The 24,375-nt window shown below is 43.7% G+C and overlaps 1 protein-coding gene across 2 annotated transcripts in view; it reads left to right on the top strand.

Annotated features, from left to right (window-relative positions):
• The window catches only part of LOC109937588 (alpha-1,4-N-acetylglucosaminyltransferase-like), a 47,700-nt gene that overhangs the window by 10,472 nt on the left and 12,853 nt on the right, over positions 1–24,375 (top strand). Inside the window, exons 2-3 of one of the 2 annotated variants that reach the window (XM_048604221.1) lie at positions 6,516–7,057; positions 15,269–15,706. In XM_048604221.1, coding sequence (XP_048460178.1) covers positions 6,542–7,057; positions 15,269–15,706 — 954 coding nt within the window. In that variant the 5' untranslated portion in view covers positions 6,516–6,541. Of the gene's footprint in view, positions 1–6,515; positions 7,058–15,268; positions 16,306–24,375 lie in introns of those variants that run through there. The other variant, XM_048604220.1, reaches the window with a different exon arrangement.

The raw sequence follows: 24,375 nt of genomic DNA, 5'->3' as shown, positions 1-24,375 counted from the left end.
CTAGACCCTTCACCAGATGAAGGGTCTAGGCCCGAAACGTCAGCCTTCCTGCTCCTCTGATGCTGCTTGGCCTGCTGTGTTCATCCAGCTCGACACCTTGTTATCTCAGATTCTCCAGCATCTGCAGTTCCTACTATGTCTATGCTGTTAGTGTCTTGGTTTGTATCCTTGGTTATGAATGTTACGTGTTTTAGGTTCAGAGGCTTTAACTCCATCTTTTTTATTATTCTTGCACACTCTGGTCTTATCTGCTGGTAAATTCTCATCTTTGCTCTGTATTTTCCAATTGCATTCCTGCGTTACTCCCCTTGCCTCAAGTAGGAGGTTGAAGTGTGACCACCTAAAATCATCAGAGGCATTGATAAGGTGAAAAGATCCTAGAACCCATACCCATTCGGCCCATTAAGTCTACACCAACCCTCTGAAGAGCATCCCACCCAGACCCAACTCCTACCCAATCATCCTAACCCCACATTTCCCACGGCCAATCCAACTAGCCTGCACATCCTTGGACTTACGGGCAGTTTAGCATGGCCAATCCACCTTAATCTGTACATTTTTGGACTGTGGGAGGAAACCGGAGCATCTGGAGGAAAACCACGCAGACACTGGGAGAATGTGCAAACTCCACACAGACAGTCGTCCAAGGCTGGAATCTAACCCTGGTGCTGTGAGGCAGCAGTGCCAACCACTGAGCCACCATGTTACCCTTTGTCTTTTCCCTAGGGTGGGGGAGTTCCATACTAGAGGGTATAATTTTAAGGTGAGTGGTGTAAGATTGAAAAGGGACCTGAGGGGCAGTTTTTTCACACAGGGAGGTTTGTGTGTAGAATGAACTGCCAGAGGAAGTGGTAGATGCAGGTACAATTACAGAATTTAAAATACACATGGACAGGTACGTTAATAGGAAAGATTTTAGAGGGATATGGGTTAAATGCAGGCAAATAGGTCTAGTTCAGATTCGGAAACCTGGTCAGCATGGACGAGAAGGACCGAAGGGTCTGTTTCTGTGCTGTATGACTGCGGTAATCTCATTTCCCTACACTGGGCTATTGCCTCATCCTTTCCCTTTAACTTTCCAAACCTCCCCTGACAACCACCAACCCCACATCCCATAACTATTAGCATGTTTAAAATCTGCTCTACAATCCTAGTCATACGTCTGTCCAGGATATTGGTCCCAGCAGAGTTCAGGTGAAGACTATCCGAACAGTGCAGCTCCCACTAGTGCCTGTACCTGTACCCCATGAAATTATTTTTTTCTTTCATTCACAGGATTTGGACATCACTTGCTCGGCCAGTTTTTATTTGCCCATCCCAAATTGCCCAGAGGGTGACCACATTGCTATAGGTCTGGAGTCACATGTAGGCCAGACTAGGTGAGGGTGGCAAATTTCCTTCCCTGAAGGACATTAGTCAGCCATGTGGGATTTTTACTGACAGTCGGCAATGATTTCACGGTCATCGGTAGATTCTTAATTCCAATTTTGTTTTAATTGAATTCAAATTCCACCATCTACCATGGCAGGATTTGAACCCAGGTCCCAGTGGTGCCTGTACCTCACTTTTTAAGAGATTCTTTGTTCCTACTTTATCCGGGTGGCAGGTGTCTCAGTGGTTAGCACTGCAGCCTCACAGCACCAGGGACCCAGGTGGGATTCAAGCCTCAAGTGGCTCTCTTTCCCCGTGTCTGCATGGGTTTCCTCTAGATGCTCCCGTTTTCTCGCACAGTCTAAAGATGTGCAGGTTAGATGGTTTGGCCATGGGAAATGCTGGGTTACAGGGATAGGGTAGGGGGTACGTCTGGTAGCATCCTCTTTGGAGGGTCGGTCTGGACCCTATGGTCTGAATAGCCTTATTCTGTAAAGTAGGGAATTCTACGAACATGAGCTGAGTTTCTGAATTAATAGTCTAGCGATAATACCACTCTGCCATCACCATGCATTCAACTCCCAATGTTATTTATTTAAGTTTGCGTGCCCTTCAGGAAGTTATTCAGAGAATATTGTCTTTGTGGTTTTGTTTTGAAGTCGGTCCCTTAGCTGCATAAACAGATCCTCTTTGCTAGTGATAACAAAGTGTGGAGCTGGAGGAACACAGCAGGCCAAGCAGCATCAGAAGAGCAGGAAAGCTGACGTTTCAGGTCGGGACCCTTCTTCAGAAGCTGCCTGACCTGCTGTGTTCCTCCAGCTCCACACTGTGTTATCTCTGACTCCAGCATCAGCAGTTCTTACTATCTCTCTTGGTTCCATTAAATTTGTCTACTACTCCAGTGACATATTTCACCTCATTCTCTGTGCCAAACTTCAGGAAAGAAATGAAGGCAACAAGAGACAATGCAGAAAAAACATGAACAAGAATGACCCGTGGATGTAGAACCCTTTAGTTAGGACAGATTAAACAGGTTTGGACTAGTTTTCTTGGAAAAGAGAAGATTGAGAGGAGATTTGATACAGCTATTCAAAATCATGAAGGCTCTTGATAGAATAGGGTAAACTATTCCCATTAATGAAAGGATTGCGAACAAGAGGGTGCATGTTGAGGATGTTAACAAAAGAAGCAATGGGGACATGAAAGAGTTTCCTTGCAGCGAGTTCTTCAGATCTAGAATGCACTGCCTGAGAATTATCTGAAAAGGAAGAATGTGCTGGAGTTCTGTGGAGAAGGTAGTGGAATGGCACTAGGGAAATAGATCCTTCAGAAAGCCACTGCTTGGTAACATTGTTCACAACACCTTCCATCACTGGCCTGGCAGTAATTGTGTACAAGATATACCTGGGAAATTTTTCCACATTGGGTAGAAGCTAGTGTTGTGACTGTTCTGGATAAGCATGACCAGGGGAGCAGCAAGTTCTGGAGCACAAATCTATAGTACTACCAGAATGTTGTCAGGGCCCATAGCCTTTGCAGTATCCAGTGCCTCCAACTGTTTTGTGATACCACATGGAGTGAATCAAATTAGCTGAAGACCAATCTGTGATGCTGGGGACCACCAGAGAAGGCTGAGTTGGATCATCCACTGGGCACTTCTGGCTGAAGCTTGCTGCAAGTGCTTCAGCATTATCTCTTGTACTGATGTGCTGAACTCTGTCACTGAGAATGCAGGTATTTGTGGAGTCTCTTACTGCAGTTAGTTCTTTCATTGTCAACCACCATTCATGATTCACGAGTGGATTTTTTGAAAACTCGCTGATGGGATGTGAGCATTGCTGGCTGGACCAGCATTTATTGCTAGTCACCCTTGAGAAAAGGTGGTGGTGAGCTGTCCAGTTGAACTGCTGCAGCCCACGTGCAGACCCAAAATGTCGTTATGGAGGGAATTCCAGGATTTAGACCTCAGGACACTGAAGGAACTGCCAAATATTTCCAGGTCAGGATGGTGAGTGCCTTGGAGGTGAACTTCAGGGTGGTGGTGTTCCCATGTATCTTCTGTCTTTGTCCTTCTAGATGGAAGTGGTTGTGGATTGGGAAGGTGCTGTCTGAGGATCTTTGAATTACTACTGAGCATCTTGTAGGTAGTACATACTGCTGCTACTGAGCTTTCGTGAAGGGTGTTTATAGATGTGATGCCAGTCAAGCGGCTGCTTTGTCCTGGATGGTGTTGAGCTTCTTGAGTGTTGTTGGAGCTGCACCCATCCAAGCAAGTGGGGAGTATTCCATCACACTCCTGACTTGTGCCTTTGTAGATGATGGACAGGCTTTGGGGGAGTCAGGAAATGAGTTACTCACCGCGGTATTCCTAACCTCTGATCTGCTGTGGTAGCCACTGCGTTTATATGGTGAGTCCAGTTGAATTTCTGGTCAATGATAGTTAATAGTGGGGTATTCGGTGATGGTAACACTATTGAATGCCCAGTAGCATTGGTTAGATTGTGTCTCTTTGGAGATGCTCATTGCCTGGCATTTGTGTGGCATGAATGTTATGATGTGGCAGGAATACAAAATTGAGATCTGATCATGTTGAGTCATTTGGCTCTGCCTAACACGGGTTGCCTTATGTTGTTTATCCTCTGTTTTCCTGTGTTGTGGCTCCAGTAAGTTGACACCTCATTTCTAAGTAGTTAATCTTGCATGTCTTAACGAGCTTTACTGCCAATATTTTTGTTTTCACTCTCCTACACTAAATTACCATGAAAATGCATCCAAACAAAAGAACAATTGACTCCCAGCAGGTTAACTTGGGCTGACACAAAACAGTATCTATTAAATATTAATTAAAATTTATAGTCACATATACATTCCCTACACAGGTCCCTGCCGTTAGCTAGCTTTTCATTTCTTGTTACTGAAGTTTACAGTTACAAGGTCACCCGTTCTGGTGCAAGTCTTTCTCTCGGAACTTGGTGAGTGTTTGTTCAGAACCCATTTTCCGAAAAGATGGTGGAAACAGAATTCTTGAATATTGTTAAGCCAGAGGTAGGTAGATTCTTAGCTGGGACTGAAAGGGAGGTGAATTGAATCAGAGATAGTAGGAACTGCAGATGCTGGAGAATCCGAGACAACAAGGTGCAGGGCTGGATGAACACAGCAGGCCAAGCAGCATCATAGGAGCAGAAAGGCCCGAAACGTCAGCCTCGACCCTTCATCAGAAAAGGCTGCTGAAGGGTCTAGGCCCGAAACGTCAGCCTCGACCCTTCATCAGAAAAGGCTGCTTGGCCTGCTGTGTTCATCCAGCCCTGCACCTTGTCTCTGAAAGGGAGGTGAGTGTTTTTACTCCTGATAACCTAAGTTGCTGGAAAAGCTCAGCAAGTCTGGCAGCATCTGTGAAGGAGAAAATCCAAGTTTTTTTCCTTCACAGATGCTGCCAGACTTGCTGAGGGAAAAACAGCATCCGCAGTTCTTTCGGTTATCAGGAGTAGGCAGGAATGTGGATTTGAGCTTCCAATCAAGGAAGCCACGATCTTATTAAATGTTGCAGCTGTCTCAAGGCTGAATGGTTGACTCCCATTAATAACTCGTGTGTATGTTCATACACTGAGCACTGCTCCCTTGTTGTGTCTGAAGTGGCTGACTGATCTCTCTTCACTTCTGACGTCCATTTGCAAATCTTTGCCCCAAACAAAAGGCTGAGCTGATCATTATACTCTCCTTGTCACATCTAGATCTGTCTTGTTCATGTTTGCTTTGTCAAAGCTTTGGCACTGTCAGTGATCTCCTCCAGTTTTAATAACACTGCTGTGATCTCATTTGTGAGTTTATGCTTTTGCCACTTTTCAGGGTATTCCTCCAGAAGTGTGGGCACTGCATTGACCCATGTGGCATTGTCTGACCAAGTTGGCAGAGTCTTATGTCATGGTCTCCTCTGGTAGCCCTGAGGAAAAACTCTCCTCTCCATCACCTAGTCCACCGTACCTCAAGATTCCTGTCAACAATGCAGGTTGCCAGTTTGCCTCTGTCAGTCAAGTCCAGAGCAATATCATTGACCAGAAATTTAACTGGACTTGCCGTATAAACACAGTGGCTACAAGAGCAGGTCAGAGGTTAGGAATGCTGTGGTGAGTGACACTCATCCTGACTTCCCAAAGCTATCTACAAGGCACAAGTCAGGAGTGTGATGGAATACTCCCCACTTGCCTGGATGGGTGCAGCTCCAACAACACTCAAGAAGCTTGACACCATCCAAGAACAAAGCAGCCCGCTTGATTGGCACCACATCCTCAAGCATCCACTCCTTCCACCGATGGTCAGTAGCAGCAGTGTGTATGCACTGAAAGTTGCCAACGATCCTTAGACAGCACCTTCCAAACCCATAACCACTTCCATCTAGAAGGACAAGGGCAGCAGATACATAGAAACATGGCCACCTGCAAGTTCTCCTCCAAGCCGCTCATCATCCTGACTTGGAAAATATATCGCAGTTCCTTCAGTGTTACTAGGTCGAAATCCTGGAATTCCCTCCCTAAGGGCATTGTGGGTCTACCTACAGCACATAGACTGCAGCAGTTCAAGAAGGCAGTTCACCACCATCTTCTCAGGACAACTAGGGATGAGCAATAAATGCTGACCCAGCCAGCAACACCCACATCCCATGAGTGATTTAAAAATAAATCCTTCATACTCAGGATCTCCCAACTGACAGCACTTGATCCGACACACAACAGTTTTAAAGATAGTGTTGGCGCTAAATTTCCTGGGAGGTCTCAGCAGTTTTACGTATTCGTGCAGCTTGCGAGAGCATGATGATATGAGCCAGGTGTCATTGTGGCATACCACCTTGATCCTAAAGTGATCTTCAGAGAACTGTGTGAGCAAGAACTGCTGATACCCACAAAGACAAACTTTCTATGAAACTCTTTGAAATTGGCTGAGTCTTTGGTCAAGTTGAGCACATTGACTCTGCTTCTCAGTCCATAAACATTGTCAGACCCTGTTGAGCAGTTCCAGCATTTTCTGTTTTTATTTTGATTTCCAGCAACCAAAGAGTTTGTCTTTTGGGCTCAAAGCCAGTACATGTCAAAGGTATAAAGCAGACCTGGCTGTTTTACTGACATCTTAATGGTTCTTTCTTTTCACAGGAGTTATCCAAGAAAAATATCCAGTTATGAAACAACATAAGATGTCACTTCGCATGGTAATTGGCATCTTCGTGGTCGCTTTGATTGTGTTTCTCATTTATATGGTAAACAATCCACATAGAAGCATGCTAAATTATGCAATTTTCATGCAAAGTACCCCAATGAATAATCAAGGAGACAACTCGAGAAAACCAACAGAAGCTTCCCCAATGGAATTGACCGCATCTGGCCAGGTCTCCTCTAAAAACACTAGGATTCAACATCAACATCCAACCAAAGAACCTGGGATAATGTTTGTGCAAACGTCCAATGAGCTAGATCCTTCCCCATTGGTCATGTGCAGTATTGAATCAGCAGCTAGACTAAACGAAAAAAAAACAGTTTATTTTTTCATGAGAGCATTCAATGGGAATATATCTGCATATCAAGAACCTGAGTACAAAGCCATCCCTCTGCTTTCTTCATTCAAGAATGTGGTCATCTTGCCCTTGAATCCTAAAGAATTATTCAGCGACACACCCTTGGCTGGATGGTATGAGAAGGTAAGGAATTGTAAGGAGCTAGCTGCTTGATTTGTGGATGGTAAAAGCTGCTGTTGGTCACCAATCTGACAAATGAAGTAATAAACTTTACAGTGACAAGCTAAATCCCAGTTTCTATATGTGCAAGGATAGATCATGCTGAACTGGAATTCCTGTGCATTTTTATTGAATTTCAGTTTCAGGTCCAGACAATATCATTTGCAGAATCTGAAAGAAGACCAGGATCATTTCCTTCCTGAAAATCAAATGTTTATCTCAATTATTCAGACTGCATTTTGCTCATTGGTGGGATGGGGACCATTAGTCTGGAAACTCCCCAGAGAATATTAATTCAGTCTTTATCCAGCAAAAGTTAGACTAATGTTTTGCTTTGTGTTTCTCTCATGTTTGTTTGTTACAATGGGGATTGTCTGTCTATCCCAGTTAATTTCACAACTATACTATGTTGAAATGACTTCATTCATTTCAGAACAGAGAGTGTGGCTTAGACAATAGATGTCAGGGGAACCATTCCCAGGAGGATGGTAGCGGTTTTAATTGGTGACTCAGCTAATTAATCCCTGACACACAGCTGGAGGGGAACCAGGATCAAATCTTCTGTCATAAAAGCAAAATCTGAAACAAACACAAAAATGCTGGAGAAACTCAGCAGGTCTGGAGTGTATCTGTGGAAGAAGTTCTGAAGAGTCCTACCAGACTTAACATTAACTCTGCTTCTCCCTGCACAGATGCTGCCAGACCTGCTGAGTTTCTCCAGCATTCTGTGTTTGCTTGTGATCTATTGCTTTGGGTAATATGGGCCAGATTTTCTGAGGGGTGGTAATCTGATGCAGATTGTAGAGGTTGAGGGGGTAGGGTACCAGTTTAGTAAATTGCCAGCTGGGTAGGGTGCTGCTAGGTAAGGGGTCGGTTCCGCGGATAGAATGCCACATGCGTGGGGAGAAGGTGATTTGATTTTATTATTGTCACAAGGATCATGATACAGTGAAAAGTATTATTTGGCATGCTATCTAGGCAGATCATACCCATACGTATGTAGGTACATACATCAGGGTAATAGAACAGAATGCAGAATTATAGTGAGAGGTACGTTATAAGTCTGATAACAGCAGGGGAGAAGCTGTTCTTAAACCTGTTGGCTCCTGTTTTCAAACTTTTTTATCTTCTGCCTGATGGAAGAGAGTGGAAGAGACTATAACCAGGGTGGGAGGGGTCTTTGATGTTGGTTGCTTTCTTGAGGCAGTGGCAAGTGTAGATGGAAGGCTGGTTTGTGTAATGGACTGGGCTGCATTCATAACTCTCTGTAATTTTTTGTGATCTTGGGCAGAGCAGTTGCCGTACCAAGCTGTGATGTGCCTGGATAGGATGCTTTCTATGGTACATCGTAAAAATTGGGAAGAGTCATTGTGGACTTGTCAAATTTCCTTAGCCTCCTGAGAAAGTAGAGGCTTTGGTGTGCTTTCTTAATCATTAGTGTGTCAATGTGTATGGACCAGGACAGTGGTGATTTTTACTCCTAGGAACTTGAAGCTATCAACCACCTCCACTGCAGCACCATTGATACAGACAGGGCCGTGCCCTCCTCTCAGCTTCCTGACATCAATAACCAGCTCCTTCATTTTGCTGACATTGAGGGAGAGGTTGTTGTCATTACACCATGCCACTGAGCTCTCTGTTGTTTAAGATCCAATTCACTATAGTAGTGTCATCATCAATCTGGTGAATGGAGTTAGAGTTGAATTTGGCCACACTGTCGTGAGTGTATAAGGGGCTGAGTACGCAGCCTTGTGGGGCACCGGTGTTGACGATTACGGTGGAGGAGGTGTTGTCACCAATTCTTATTGATTGCAACTGGATCCTTGATAGACAGCAGAGTGGGTTGCAGAGTCCTAGGTCTCAGAATTTAGAGATGAGTTTTGTTGGAATTATGGTGTTGAAGGTGGAGCTAAAATCAATAAATTGGAGTCTGACGTAGATGTCCTTTGTTATCCACATGTTCCAGGGAGATGTCCGGTAAGATGCTGGGGTGCCAGCTGGGTAGGTTGCCTGCCCCATAGGGAGTTGGGTGCCATATGGTAGGATGCCAAGTGGATAGGGTGCCAAGGTGCAAGGTCAGGTTAATGATGGAATGATTCAGACAGGTTAGGGTGGTTGGGAGAAATGTGGTCCAGCAGGAGCTATGGAGGGTAGTGGTCAAGACTGGGCTAGGTGGCATTGAGTTTGTGTCCTGCTGGCAGATTGAGAGATGGTTGGGAAGCTGTTTAAGGTCAGGTTTGGTTTTGGTGGGGGAAGGGCTGGGGTAGGGGTGTTTGTCCTCTCCGGTTGCAAGGATTTCTATCCAGTCTGTATCAGCGATGGAGGCAGCTTTCACAGGATGAGGCCATCGCTGGCTAGGCCAGCATTTGTTGCCCATCCCTCATTGCCCAGAGGGGGGGTTAAGAGTCAACCACATCGCTGTGGGCCTGGATTCAACATAGGCCAGACCAGGTATGGATGGCAGTACCTTCCCTAAAGGACATTAGTGAATCCAGATGGGTTTTTCCAGCAATCAGCAATGGATTCCTGGTCATCGGTCGACTCTTAATTCCAGATTTTTGTGTTTTATTAAATTCCACCGTCTGTTGTGGCAAGATTTGAACCTGGGTTCCCAGAACATTATCTGGGTCTTGGGATTAACAGTCCAGCGAGAATACCACTAGGCCGTTGCCTCCCTATATGGGAACAGGAGAAGTGGGGGATGTGCAGGTCTGTATGACTTTCACTGTAATAACTGCTGTAGACTGCAGGAATGCATCTGGTATGATCCCATGTTCATGTTTCAGATTTTTGATGACCCTGGGTGGGGAGGGGGAATGGTACAAAGGCATTTGGGCCTATGGGGCAGGGGAACTTTCAGTCATTCATTAGTTTGTACAGTGGGAGAGGGGGGAGGAAAGTAGATAGGCATGTGCATATCTCCTTTCCTTTCACAGCACACCCCCATCTTCCTTTTCATCAGTACCCACATTACCTCTACCTCTACCTCTACCTCTCCTTGTCACCAGTTTCCCCATCTCCAACCACCTTGACATCCAACTCTATCTCCTCACCCCAAATCTCAAATACACCCTCCTTCAACCATGCCCCTCTATCTCCCTTTCCATTGATCAAGCCCCCTACTCTTAACCCACCACCTAACATCTACGCAACCCCCCCACCCCTGCAATTTGACCCCTATGACATCACCCCATCTCCCTCAAGGAGCTGTTGATTGAATAGATGGGCAGAAAGGACACCGCCCTTTTTACACAGGTTCACATTCAGCAGAAATCTGTTCTCACTGAGCCATTAGTCAGACCTCGCCCTCCAGGAGGTTTAAAACAAAAAGCATGAGTGCTTTAAAGGGGCCACGCAGCTTTCAGGAATCAGCTCCAGCTCCATGTTGGAGGTTATTACCTTGGCAACTTCAGTGATGGCAAGGGCTGGAATGATTAGGAGTATCTTCAAACAGCAACAGGAAGTGATGCGCTGCAAAGTGCTGAGCATTGGGTCTTCTGTCACAAGCCTCCTCTCCCTATGTGCCTCAGGAAGCTCTGACAGATTTCACAAGTGTCAGGTTTATCCTGTGTTAGCCCTTCTCGAAGGAAGGCTGTAACGTTAAGTCAGTGAAATGGCCAGCTCACGTGATATTTTGCTTATTTACTAGCTGTTTTACACTGCTGCTGAGCGAAACAATAAATCACAGCCCTGTGCAGTCTGGGTGTGTGGTGAAATAGTGAAGGGATTGTGATCATCTAGATCTACAGCACCAGTAAAAAGCAAGTACGTAACTATTCTAGCCCTACTTTATAGCACTTGGCCCATGAACTTTCGTGCCTTGATATCACAAGTGCACATTTAAATACGAGTTAAATACTTGCAGGGTTTCTGCCTCTACCACCCTTACAAGGCAGTGAACAAAAATAGTCATAGAGTAGGACAGCATGGAAACAGGCCCTTAGCCCAAACTGGTCCATGCTGATCATGGTGCTAACTCGGGTAGTTCCAATTGCCGATGTTTAGCCCATATCCCACGTAAACCCTTCCCATCCACATACCTATCCAAATGTTTTTTAAATATTGCTATTTTACCTGTCTCAACCACCTTCTCCTGCAGCCTATTCCATTACGCACCACTCTGTGTGAAGAAGTTGCCCCTCAGGACCTTCTTAAATCTTCCCCCCTCATCTTGAACGTATGCCCTCCAGTTTTCAATTCACCATCTCTGGTAAAAAGACTAAATGCATTCATCCTATCTATGCTCGTCATGACCTTGTACACTTCAATAAGGTCACCCCTCCTTCTCCTACATTCCAAGGGATAAAGTCCAATCCTAGCCTATAACTCAGGCCTACTAGTCCTGGCAGCATCCTTGTAAATCTTCTTTGCACACTTTCCAGTTTAACCATGTCTCTCCTATAACACGGTAACCAAAACTGTGCACATTACTCCTAGTGCGGCCTCCCCAGTGAATTATACAACTGTAATTTCACATACCAACTCCTATACTCAATGCCTTGACTGATGAAGGCCAGCATGCTAAATGCCTTCTTCACCACCCTGTCCACCTGTGGCACTGCTTTCAACAAACTATGAACTTGTACTCCTAGGTCTCTCTGTTCCACAACAATCCTCAGGGCCTTCCCATTTACTGTATAAATCCTACCTTGTTTTGACTTTCCAAAGTGCAGCACTTCACACTTATCTGTATTGAATTGCATTTGCCAATCCTCAGCCCACTTCCCCATCTGATCAAGATCCCTCTGTAATTTTTGGTAACCTTCCTCGCTATCAGTGATACCTCCTAATTTTGTATCATCTGCAAACATACTAATCATGCCTTGAACATTCACATCTAGATCATTAATGTAAATAACAAATAACAAAGGTCACAGGGATCGGTGCTGGGACTTACCACTAGTCACAGGCCTCCAGTCCAAAAAACAACCTTTGACCATCACCCTCTGCTTCCTACCATCGAGCTAATTTTGAATCCAATTAGCTAGCTCTCCCTGGATCCCATGTGACCTAACCTTCATGACTTGCCTGTCGTGTGGGACCGTGTCAAAGGCCTTAAAGTCCATATAGATAACATCCACTGCCCTACCCTCATCCATCCTCTTGGTTACCTCTTCTGAAAAATCAAAGATTTGTCAGACGTGACTTCCTGCGCACAAATCCACGCTGACTATCCCTAATCGGATGTTGATGATCCAAATCTTGGTTGATCCTGTCCTTCAGTATCCTCTTTAATAATGTACCTACCACTGATGTCAGGCTCACTGGCCTGTAGTTCCCTGGTTTGTCTTTGCTACCTTTCTTAAACAATGGATCAACGTTAGCCATCCTCCAGTCTTTCAAAACTTCACCATTGGCTAAAGATGGAGCAAAAATCTCTGCCAGGGTCTCTGCAATTCTTTCCCTAGCCTCCCGCAATGTCCAAGGATGGACTTGATCAGGCCCAGGCGATTTGTCCACTTTATTGCGATCTAAGGCTGCAAGCGCCTCCTCTCTGTTAATGTGTTTGTTGTCCAAAACACCCCCACTGGTTTGCCTTATTTCCTTAACGTCCATGATTCTCTCCTCAATAAACATGGAGGAGAAATATTCATTAAAAATCTCCCCCACTCCACCCACCCAACTCCTGCGCCTCCACAAATAGACTCCATGCTGATCTTTAAGGGGACCTATTCCCTCCCTAGACACCATTTTACTCTTAATATAGCTATAGAATCTCTTGGGATTATCTTTAAGCTCGTCTGCTAGATGTATCTTGTGATTTGCCACACTGTCCCTGGAATCTTGATATCACACTTTGAAAAACCTCCCATTTGCCAGTCGTTCCTTTTCCTTCAAATGGACTCACCCAATCGACTGCTGCTAGATCCTGCCTAATGGCCCCACAATTGGTCCTGCTCTGGTTTAGCACCTTAACCTGTGGACCTGTCCTATCTTTTGCCACAACTATGTTAAAACTGAGAGGGTTATGGTCACTGGACCCAAAGAGCTCTCCGACTGACACTTCAGTCCCTTGCCCGACCTCGTTTCCAAAGAGGAGGTCCAGGGTCGCACCATCCCGAGTAATGCTCTACATATTGATTTAGGAAGCTTTCTTGGACATATTTGACAAATTCCACCCTGTCCAGGCCTCGTATACACTGGGTAGCCCAGTCGGTACAGGGGAAATTAAAATCGCCAACCAATACTACTGTATTATTTCTAAAGGTATCTGCAATGTCTCTACACATCTGCTCCTCTAGTACCCACTGGCTATTTGGGGGTCTATAATACAGTCCCAACAGAGAGACCATCCTCTTCCTGATTCTAAGTTCTAACCATATGGCCTCATTTGATGACCCCGTAAGAATATCTTCTCTAAGCATTGTTGCTGTGTCCTCCCTTATCAAAAAGGCAACTCCCCCTCGTCTCCTTATACTTCTGTCATGCCTGTAGCTTCTGTATCCTGGAACATTGAGCTGCCAGTCCTGCCCAACTCTCAGCCATGTTTCTGTTACACCTGTAATATCCCAGTCCCCAGAGCCAGTCCATGCTCTGAGCTCATCTGCCTTACCAGTCAGGCTTCGTGCGTTGAAATAAATGCACTTTAAACCAGAAGTCTTTTCCCTCCCTTTACTGTGCCCTGACTATCATGAATGGTAAACTTGTTGTCGATGGCTAATGTATTTTCCCCTGACTTCTCAATGGCGACTCTCCTATTAATGCAGATTTCACCATTTGCATTGGTAGGATTTGAATCACATCCCAAGAACGTTGTCCTGGGGTTCAGGATTACAATCCCAGTGATATTACCACTGCATCATCACCTCCCCCCAGAAAAATGTTGATGGACAAACTATAGTGTGAAGGCCTGGTAGCCACATAAGGGAGTGGCTTCCCTGAAATTACTCGGGTACAAGGACCATCTTAATGCCAACAAGTAGAGGAACAATCCAGTGGAAGTGCTCAATGTATCACCACTGCTTTATCATAGACATTGTTGTAGGCATTTTAGCTCTTCCAAAAATGAGCAACAGAAACAAAAACTGAGTTTTTATTGAGTCGCGAACAATAACAGCTACTGAGAGCATTGGAAATGGGGAAGGGACAATGACACAAGTGACATTAGAACTTGCAAATGAAAAGTCTCCACCTAAAAATCCTGGGAGCATTTGGTCTCTGTTCTCTTGGGCTGTCTGGACCGTTGTCTTGTATTCCTCTCATGGACTTTCCTCTTGGACAATAACTGGAGCTTCATTATCCTCATTATCCTCCTCATCACCCTCATTCCCCTCCTCGGAGGATTTGCGCTCTCCCTGCGTTTCTTCCTCGTCAGCCAGCACATTACTGCCTTCAGAGTCTGACACACTGCTACTGCCCAGTTGGGTAAATGGAGGGTCATGGGAAACCATTGCTATTGGCCATGGAGGTTATTTGCTGCAATTAAACTGGTTGAAAGTCAGGTAAAGGCCAACAAAGCTGTGACCTCCCACACAAACAATGGAGGATCAAGCTGAAAAGTTTTGAAATGTTGGGTTTCTATGAACTGGAAATTTTAGATTATTTTTTATCAGGCTTGACAGGATTTGTAACCACCAAGTTATTACATTTAAAGTTTATATACTTATGTCTGAGTATGTGTACTGTCTCTTCTATCTTTGATGTACCTTGTTGAAGGAAAGGATCCAACGTGTGAGAGCAGGATGAGCGATTGAAAATGTAGTACATTCATCCAGTGACTCAATCTGGTGATAGCTCAAGTTTAGATTTCAAGCAGACGCACATTTGTCTATACCACAGCAATATTTCAGCATGAGCCATGGAACACAGCTGGAATGTGGTCAGAAATAGTCATTGGATTCTCACTCGATATGAAGACTGAGGGGTTGTTTTTTGTATCCGTTTGAGCTAAAGTTTTATTTGATGTGTGCTGTGGTGTGGTTCACAGGGCACTGGCTCTTGAGGTTGAAATGAGAGACTGTCCCGGGGAACAGTGGGGAAGGTGGCTGCAGGTTTAAGACTAAACCAACCCAGGTTCTCCTCTCCCCGTGACCCACCTTGCAGCCAGTTACAAAGTGCTCTCAGGAATTGGTGCTCAACCAGTGAGCTTTGTGTGGAGGGAGGGAATAGCATTTGGAGGGAAGGGTCATTTAAAATATCAAAAGATAAAAGTGATGAACCTTTACGCTGTTCCAGGTAGATCCCAGCAAAGAAAGCTACTGGTTCCATGTGCTCGCAGATGGCTGTCGGCTTGCCTTGCTGTGGAAGTACGGGGGCATCTATCTGGACACGGATATCATTTCAATCAAACCCTTGGACTTCAAAAACTTCCTCTGTGAAGAATCTAGTAATTATGCCAATAATGCAGCTTTGGGATTTAACCGCTCTCATTCCTTTATCAAGAGTTGCTTAAGGGATTTTGTTGAGGATTACAATGGAGCAGATTGGGGTCATCAAGGCCCTAAACTGATGACCCGGATGTTGAAGAAATGGTGTAGGACTGATGATCTCGATTACTTTCGGAACAGAAAATGCAAAGGGATCCTGTACCTGTCCAGCAACTGGTTCTACCCTGTTCCATACACCAATTGGGAGAAGATTTTTGAAGAAGATACGTGGAACGGGAACAATGAGGTGATTATAAATGAATTCTCAAAGACGAGTGGAATCCATGTTTGGAACTTTTTAAGTGGCCGTCATAAAGCTCACGTTAAAGGCAGTAAATCTTTAATAGAATACTTGTTTAGTAAAGACTGTCCAACCACATATAATTCTTTTGAGGAGATGATTTAAGATGCTGAAGAAGCTCAGCAAGTCTGATAGTATCTTTGGAGAAACAGAGCTAACATTCCGAGTACAGGATGATACTTCTTTGGAAGTGGACTGATCCTACGTTATGTTAATTTGCATATTTGCATTATTTGCTAATTACTACAAAATCGCTGCCAACCAAACCAGTCACTGTGACTGATACTGTGGGGTTCCACTTGGCCTCATCTCATTGTATTTTCATCTGTATCTTTCTACTGTCTGTGAGGCTGCTGGGTAATGGTAAGGAATGAGATGTGGAATTCTGCCTCTAGTTTTACCCTCTACCCTGCTCTCTTTCTCCCCCCCCCCCTGCCCCACACCCATCAACCCCCAGTTATGTTTCTAATATAATCCATGCATCTGGTTAATTGTTGACTCAGCTTTTGTTCACATCAAGACGCTATGTTGCCTTATTTGAAATATAAATAATATATTTTCTCCAGGACAGAAACAGTATTATTGTGACTAGACCATACACAGTATACAGAATGAAAATAAGTTTAATCCTGGGGGGTTGCTTGTTGGAATCATCTTGACCTTTAGTTCTTAATGTACTAATAATTGCACATTCTTAAGGGTGGAGAGACTCCAAGCTGCCTCTGTCATCCTTTCTTAACGCTAACACATCACTGATTTTTGTAGTCTCTTGGTCAGATATTTTGTGATAAAATTGGATCCTGCCTCTGATAACATCACCTTCAGACACAATATTGTGAAAGGCTTATCTTCACTGTAGTCCTCTCTACAACTGGAAGTATCCCCTATCTGGGCAAGGCTACTTTTTTTTTTGTAGTTTGAGTACGGAGTGCAATTTATTTCAAAACCTCTGGGATATTTAGTCCCAGATTTTCAGTGCTGTATCACGACAATGTAGCGAAGGTGACCCAAAGTCTCAAGTGCCACCTCCAAACAAAGTGCTTGACAATTTCACGGGGCCAGTAGTGAAGGAATTCAATCTTTGCACGTGTAATTTTTGTGGCGTGTCTGGTCTTTTACGCCAGCAATTGCCTCTGCTGAAGTGGGAGTTAGCATCCTTGCAGAATGGAACCTGAAAACTACAATTTACTTTTCCTGCTACACAGATGGAAGAAATCCCAGCTCTAACAGCCTGATTTTTTTTTTTTTTTTTTTTTTTGTTAGAATGGTTACCTGCACTCCCTATATCTAATTTCTCATCACACATAGTCCTTTATAACTCCTGTGCCCTAGTCATCTTCATAACCATTATGGCAAATCATTCCATTCATGTCAACTCATTCCCCCTGTCCAACTTATTTTACCCTTCATTCTCAATGTCAGCTCATCGACTTTCAATGGGGATATCTCAAGATGCATGTTGATAGTATGCACCAAGAGATAGTAAGAACTGCTGATGCTGGAGTCTGAGATAACAAGGTGTGGATCTAGAGGAACACAGTAGGCCAGGCAGCATCAGAGGAGCAGGAAAGCTTACGCTTTGGATCTGGACAGTCTGAAATGTCTTCTAAAGAAGGGTCCAGACCCGAAATGTCAGCTTTCCTGCTCCTCTGATGCTGCCTGGCCTGCTATGTTCCTCCAGCTCCACACCTTGATAGTACGTATTGATGCCTCAGTTGCAAAAAGCATTGAAATTCGTTCAACTACTCCCTTATGAAGACACCTTATTGATAGAAATAAAATTCATAGGAACTCCTGCCAGTCCATGTAATCTAATGCCATCTGCCTAAGGTACCCTTAAATGCCTAGTCCCTTATGCTAACAAACATTTCAATTTAATAAGCAGTTGAAACTAGTCATCAAATGCTCACTAAATAGGCACCAGTTTAGGAAATCCAGTAGTGCAGCAACAATCCTACAATAGCTTTGCATGAACAGGCACTCTGAAAGACTGAACAGCATTTTCTTTTAACTCCAGTCATTTCTTTTTTCGAGATGGTAATATTGTCAAGAAACCACTTATAAGAACTAGGAGCAGGAGTAACCAAGTAACCAATTCAGCTGCTTGAACCCACCCCACCATTTAATACGATCATGACTGGTCTCATCTTATCTCTGCCTCTACGCACTTTCTTGCCTGCTCTCCATAATCTTTTTCAATCCATTACGAATTTCCTGTTATTACTTCCTTAATAATGGATTCTAACTATTTCCCAAGAACACCTATTAAACTAACTGGTCTGTACAGGGGGTTCTGCTATAATGCATATTCCAGCAACGTGAATTAGCCATAACATGATTGACGAACAGGGGAACACTATTTCTAAAATGTAAACTTGCGTTGGCTATAACGCGATTCCATTGTTGCGCGGAGGAGTCGGCATTGACAGCACGTGATCGTTTTGCAGGCTTTGTCCACTGTTCTTCAATTTTGGAAGATCTTTTAACATCAAGAATGCAATTGACATTATCGTGGAGGCCTGGGGTGATGTCAGGAAGGGCTGTCTGCGTGCAGTTTGGCGGACGCTTCTCCCAGATTTTTTCCAAGATTTTAAAACCTTTGATCCGTCAGAGGAGCTCCCAAGATTCAAAGAACATGGTGTTGATCTTGCAAAGCAAGTTGGACTTGAAGTGAAGAGTGAGGATGTTGAAGAGTCTTACTGTGAAGACCTCTTTACAGCTGATCTACAACAACTTGTCAATGAGGGGAAAGTGGAAGCTGGAGATGAAGATGAAGAAGTCCAGGATGCAGTACCATGAAAGCTTTTACACTTTCTGTTTTCTCTTCTATCCTGAGAGAAATTGAGAAGCAGTTTCAGCTCTTAGAGGACAAAAATTACAATGCAGAACGCTGCAGGGTAGCAGTTGGTAGGATAAGATCTTATTTGACACCCTATGAACAGCTGTTTTATGAAAGAAGGAAAAGGGCAAAGCAGCAAAAACTGGATTTTTTTTTTTAAGCCAACCCCAAGAAACAGTCAGAAGACAATGAACCACAGCCATCCACTTCTGGATTAACTATTTTTCGCCCTAACCCTGTAACCACAACTGCACCTGGAGGTGGTGATGATAATGATGATCACCTTCAGCCCCTGCATTAACCACAGAGGAACCTCAAAACCAACTCCCCCATCAAGTCATCTTGACATTTTTTTCCAAGATAAGGTGTTTACTTTAATTTCCTTATTAGATATGAATTAAACATTTATTCAAACTATGCTATCCTTTTGTGTTAGGCTTTTGTGTGATTTTTGTTTTGATGGCCATCCCCTTAATCCTGCTTTTCCCATCAGCCCCATTATTTCTATAGCGCAATTTTCTATAATGTGATGTCGCGTAGGAACACAACTATCGCATTATAGCGGAACCCCCCTGCAGATTCCTAGTTTCTACCTTCCTCTCTTTTTGAATGAAGGCATTATATTAACATTTTTCCAATCCACTGGAACCTTTGTCACACCCAGGGAATTTTGGAATATTTTAACCAATGGATCCACTATCTCTCCTGCCAGTTCCTTTTAAGACCCTAGGATGTAAGCTAGCAGGTCCTGGGGACTTGTCTGCCTTCAATCACAATAGTTTGCTTAGTACGTTTTCCCTTGTGGTGATTGCTCTCAGTTCCTCACATTCTATAATTTCTAGAGTACATTTTATTAATGAGGTGGTACTACTGTCATCCACTGCGATAACTGAGGCATATTGATTTAGTAACTCTGCCATTTCTGTGTTGCCACTATTACCTCCCCAGTTTCATCCTCCAGAGGACCAGCATTCACTTTAACTGATCTCTTCCCTTTCATACACTTCCATAATCTTTTGCAATCAGTTTTCATATCTCCTAAGTTTCTTTCATAATTTGCTGTTATTATTACTTTTTCAGTAGCCCTTCATTGATCTTTAAAAGTTTCCCAATTCCAGCCTGCCACTCACCTTTGAAATATGGTATGCCTTAGGTTTTGTCTTTTTGCTTTTGTCTTTAAATTCTTTGCATAGCTATGGATGTTTATTCCTGCTCTTACAGTCCTTTTTCCCCTTTTTGGAATATGATTTAGTTGGGAGGAATCGAATATCTCCTTAAACAAATGCCCCTGCTCATTAGACAGTCAGTCAAACTTTTAATTTTGTCCAGTCCACTAAGTCCAAATCTGTACTTGTGCAGATGTCGTTCTGTTTGTTTAACTCTAGAATGCCAGTGTGGGACTCTAGTTTCTAGCCTCCAAACTGAATTAGGAATTCTTGCATGTTATGATCACTTTTTCCCCAGAGGATCCTTTATAATGAGATCACAAATCCCACCTCATTACACAATGTCAAATCCAGAATAGTTTGCATCCTGGTTGATTGCATAACCTATTGCTCCAACAAATAATCTGCTACACTCCATGAGCTCCCCCATGAACTACCCAAATCAGTTTGATTAATCCAGTCTATGTGCACAATAAAATCACCCACGCTCATTCTCCAACTTTCCTTAAGCCTGCAGTATTTCCTGGTTTATACTGGGCTCCAATGTAAACCTAGTGTTTGAAGACCTACAAATTACTCCCACCAGGTACTTATTTCACTTGCTATTTCTTATTTCTAGCAAGACTGCCATTTCTTACTACAGTACTGGTCTCTTCCTTCAATAATAAAGCTAAGCTACCTCCTTTTTCTTCCTGCCTATCCTCCTTAAACATGGAGTACCCCAGATATTCAAATTCCAAATCTGTCCCCCTGCAACCGAGTCTCCATAATCACCACCAAGTCGGACAGATTCACCACTGTCTGTCCTGTTAACTCATTAATTTTATTCTGAATGCTTTGTGCATTCTGATACAAAGTATTTAAGTTTTCTCTATTTCAAATTTCCTGACACTTTAATGATTCCTTGGTGCAATATGATATTTACACATTCTGTCCCTGCCTTTCTATTTTTGGCTAACAATCAGGCTCTCAACTAACTGCACTCCTACCCTCTCCTTTCGTAACTTTCCACACAACAATTAATCTCCACCCCCACCCCTCCAACGCTGTTCAGTTTAAAACCCTATGCATAGCCCTAGTTATGCAATTCTGCAGAATTGTGGTGCCAGTATGATTCAGCTGGAGCTTGTCCCGTTGGAACAGCTCTCTCTTTCCCCAGTCCTGGTGCTGACATCCCATAAATTCAAACCAGTTTCTCCCAGGCCAAATCTTTGAGCCAGGCATTTACCTGTTTTAATGTTGTTGACCCTGTGCCAGTTAGCTCAAGGCTCCAGAAGCAATCCAAACATTATTACTTCTTTTTTTTGGTTCTGCTTTTCAATTTGGCCCCTAGCTGTTTATATTCTGAGTTAAACCTCTTTCTATCTATATCAATGGTACCTACATAGATCACAACAACTGGATCTTTCCCCTCCCATTCAAGGTTCCTCTGCAGTACAGATGAGATATCCTGGACCCGGGTTCCAGGCAGTCAACACAGCCTTCAAGACTCTTAATTGTGGCCACCAAGAACCATGTTTATTCCCCTGAGTACACTATTCCCAGTTATAGAGTCATAGAAACGTACAGCACGGAAACAGACCCTTCGGTGCAATATCCTAAATGAATCTAGTCCCATTTGCCAGCATTTGCCAGCATTTGACCCATAGCCCTCTAAAACTCTCCCATTCATGTAACCATCTAGATGTGTTTTTAAATGTTGTAATTGTACTAGCCTCCACCATTTCCTGTGGGAGCTCCTTCCATATACGCACCACCCTCTGCATGAAAAAGTCGCCCTTTAGGACCCTTTTAAATCTTTCCCCTCTCATCTTAAACCGATGCCCTCTAGTTTTGGACTCCCCTACCCTGGAGAAAAGACCTTGGCTATTCACCCTATCCATGCCCCTCATGATTTTATAAACTTCTGTAAGGTCACCCCTCAGGCTCTGACACTCTAGGGAAAATAACCTTTTCAGCTTCTCCCTAGCTCAAATACCGCATCCCTTCTAGAGTTTAACTTGATTGTCCAAAATTAAAAAAAATGCTTAACTACTTTGAACTCAGCACATGTGCTCTATCCAGACACAGCTACATTTCTCTTTTCTCCCCACTCTCGTATCACGGTGCTATGGTCAGTTTGCTCATTGTCCCTACAGGTCCCATCCTTGTTCATTCAAGGAGCAACAATCTGTCCCTACTGTTATAACTTGCTGGTTCTGCCTGTCTCCCCACTGGTTAATGTATTTATGCATAAGTACGCACTTTCACTATCCAGTGGTGTCACAGGACTCGATCCCATCAGCACTTCTCCAAAAGGGGAGAAATGTTAAACTTTCTTATTCTCCTCACCCCATTCCACCCCCACCCCCCCAATAAACTCCCTTAATTCACCCAAGACACCTAATGCTTTCTTCCCATGGTCCTTCATATCCCTATGCCAACTTAATTTCTACATCTAGCCTCCGCATTTGCCCTCTTCATTGCTAGCCGATTGAGTATCTGCACATAGGGAATGAAACATAGCCATATTACTTAAAAGTCTACATTGCTGACTGAACTGAGAAAAATGCTCCTTTTCCTAAGTCGCCTTGACAGGTTGATGCTTCTTGACAGTTTTCGACACTTGTTGACATTGTTGATACATCTCAACAGTTGTCACTTCTCAACACTTCTGAACAGGTGAAAAATTCCAAGGTGGCAACGCAGCATTTACGAACAATCCTCTTCCGCACAGTTGAGAGTCTGAAAGGGCACCTGATCCCATCAAATAATCTGTGAACAACACTCCCCTGCCCCCACCAAAGATAGATGATGCAGCTCCATAAGATTCCAGACCCCCACCCCAAAGTATCCTGGGATCACATCAAAAAAGATATCCAAAGGAAATACATTGAGAACTGACCTAATTTTGCTTAGTCTAAACTCCACACCTGTGGTTTCAGACACCAGGTCTTCCAGGATCTGATTTTAATTGATGTACTGCCTCTGGGATGCAAGCAGAAATGACAGTCCCTTACCAATGAAAATGTAAGATGCTGAATTCAAGGGCAGAATGCAAGATTATCACCTCCTTCCAGTATTTTCTCCTCAATGGAGACCATCATAGTCTTGGAAAACAAAAAAGGGCTAAACTGTGTAGACCTAGTAAGTGCAGGTCTGGATTTTCTGGATTCCTTTGGATTGCTGGGATACCCTTTTGGACATGGGGTTATAGCTACAAGGATTTATGGAGATCAGGTACAATTTGGCTGGAGGTCAGTTACTCCTCAGGGCGTCAGATATCCTTTAGGAATGTTAAAAGCAGACACAAATATGTCTTTAAAAATGCATAAACTGACTTAAACATGCAGGAGAGGTTAGGTGCTGGAGTGAAACTTTGCTTTTATAAGAGATGTAAAGAAAGAATTTCATTATATTGGATATTTCCTTATTAATGAGTGTTTCTTTTAAATATGGACATCATCTGGACACCCACTTAGTTTATATCATGTCAGTACAGTTTCTGAGATTTCCCCATGGTTGGTACTTACTGATTTAGTCTGGAGGGGACAGGATAAAAGATGGTGAGTGGTATTGTGGTTTGGCATGGGGATTATGGTATTGGATTTGGCCAATCCTGCCTTATTTTAATTAAATTAGCCTTACCCCAATCCAAAAACCCTTTTTTGTTTTATTTTTTTATTTTGCAGACCTTCTTTTTCCTTTTGTGGCAGAGGCCCTGGTGTACATTGGTGCCTATAATATAGGTAAAAAGAGGAATGAGGTCTTACATCAAGAATTTAGGAAGCTAGGCCATAAACTTACAGAGCCCGCAAGATTGTTGGTCCCATTATAGTTCAAGTGCAGACCATTCCCACCTTCCCCAGAAATGTTCTCCATGATCCAGAAATCTAAAACCCTTCTTCCTACACCAACTCTTGAGCCACTTACTCATCTACCCTGTTCTGCTATTTCTGTACTCACTAGCACATGGCACCGGGAGAAATCCAGAGATTAAAACCTTTGAGGTCCTGCTCTTTAGTTTACAGCCTGAATCCCTGAACTCTTGAAGCAAGATCCTCATTCTACTTTTATTATTGGCACCCTTGTGTACCACAACCTCTTGTCTTGTGACCTTTCCCTTTCCCTTTCAGACTGTCTTACAACTGTTCAGTGACATCCCCCACCCTGATACGGGAAACACAATACCACCCTGCAGTTGGAACTGCAGGTGCAGAAATGTCTGTCTGTTCCCCTGTCTAATGAACCTGTCATTTATCACTTCTGCTCTCTTCTTCCTGCACCCTCTTCCCTATACAGTCAGGCTGCTTGTGGTGCCAAGGTTCTGGGCTCCATTAAGGTAGCCCACCCTCCTTAGATGCCAAAACAGAAAAATGATATAGGAGCAGGACCCCAGGGAACTCTGCACTACCTGCCTGTTTCTCTTTGACTGCCTGGTGGTCACCAATTCCATTAAGGAACTTGGAACTAGGAGTAGGAGGAGGCAATTTAGCTCTTTGGTCCTGCTGTGCTATTTAATGATCATGGCTGATCTTATCCTGGTCTCAGCTCCACATTCCTGCCTGCTCCCTGGAACCCCTTATCCTGCTTTTCATCAGGAACATATTGATTTCTTTCTTGAATCTGTG

This window comes from Rhincodon typus, chromosome 13, assembly GCF_021869965.1.
Source record: "Rhincodon typus isolate 14 chromosome 13, sRhiTyp1.1, whole genome shotgun sequence".
In the NCBI taxonomy this organism is placed as follows: Eukaryota; Metazoa; Chordata; class Chondrichthyes; order Orectolobiformes; family Rhincodontidae; genus Rhincodon; species Rhincodon typus.
The sequence above is the reverse complement of the archived record's forward strand: the minus strand, read 5'-3'. Positions and strand labels throughout refer to the sequence as shown.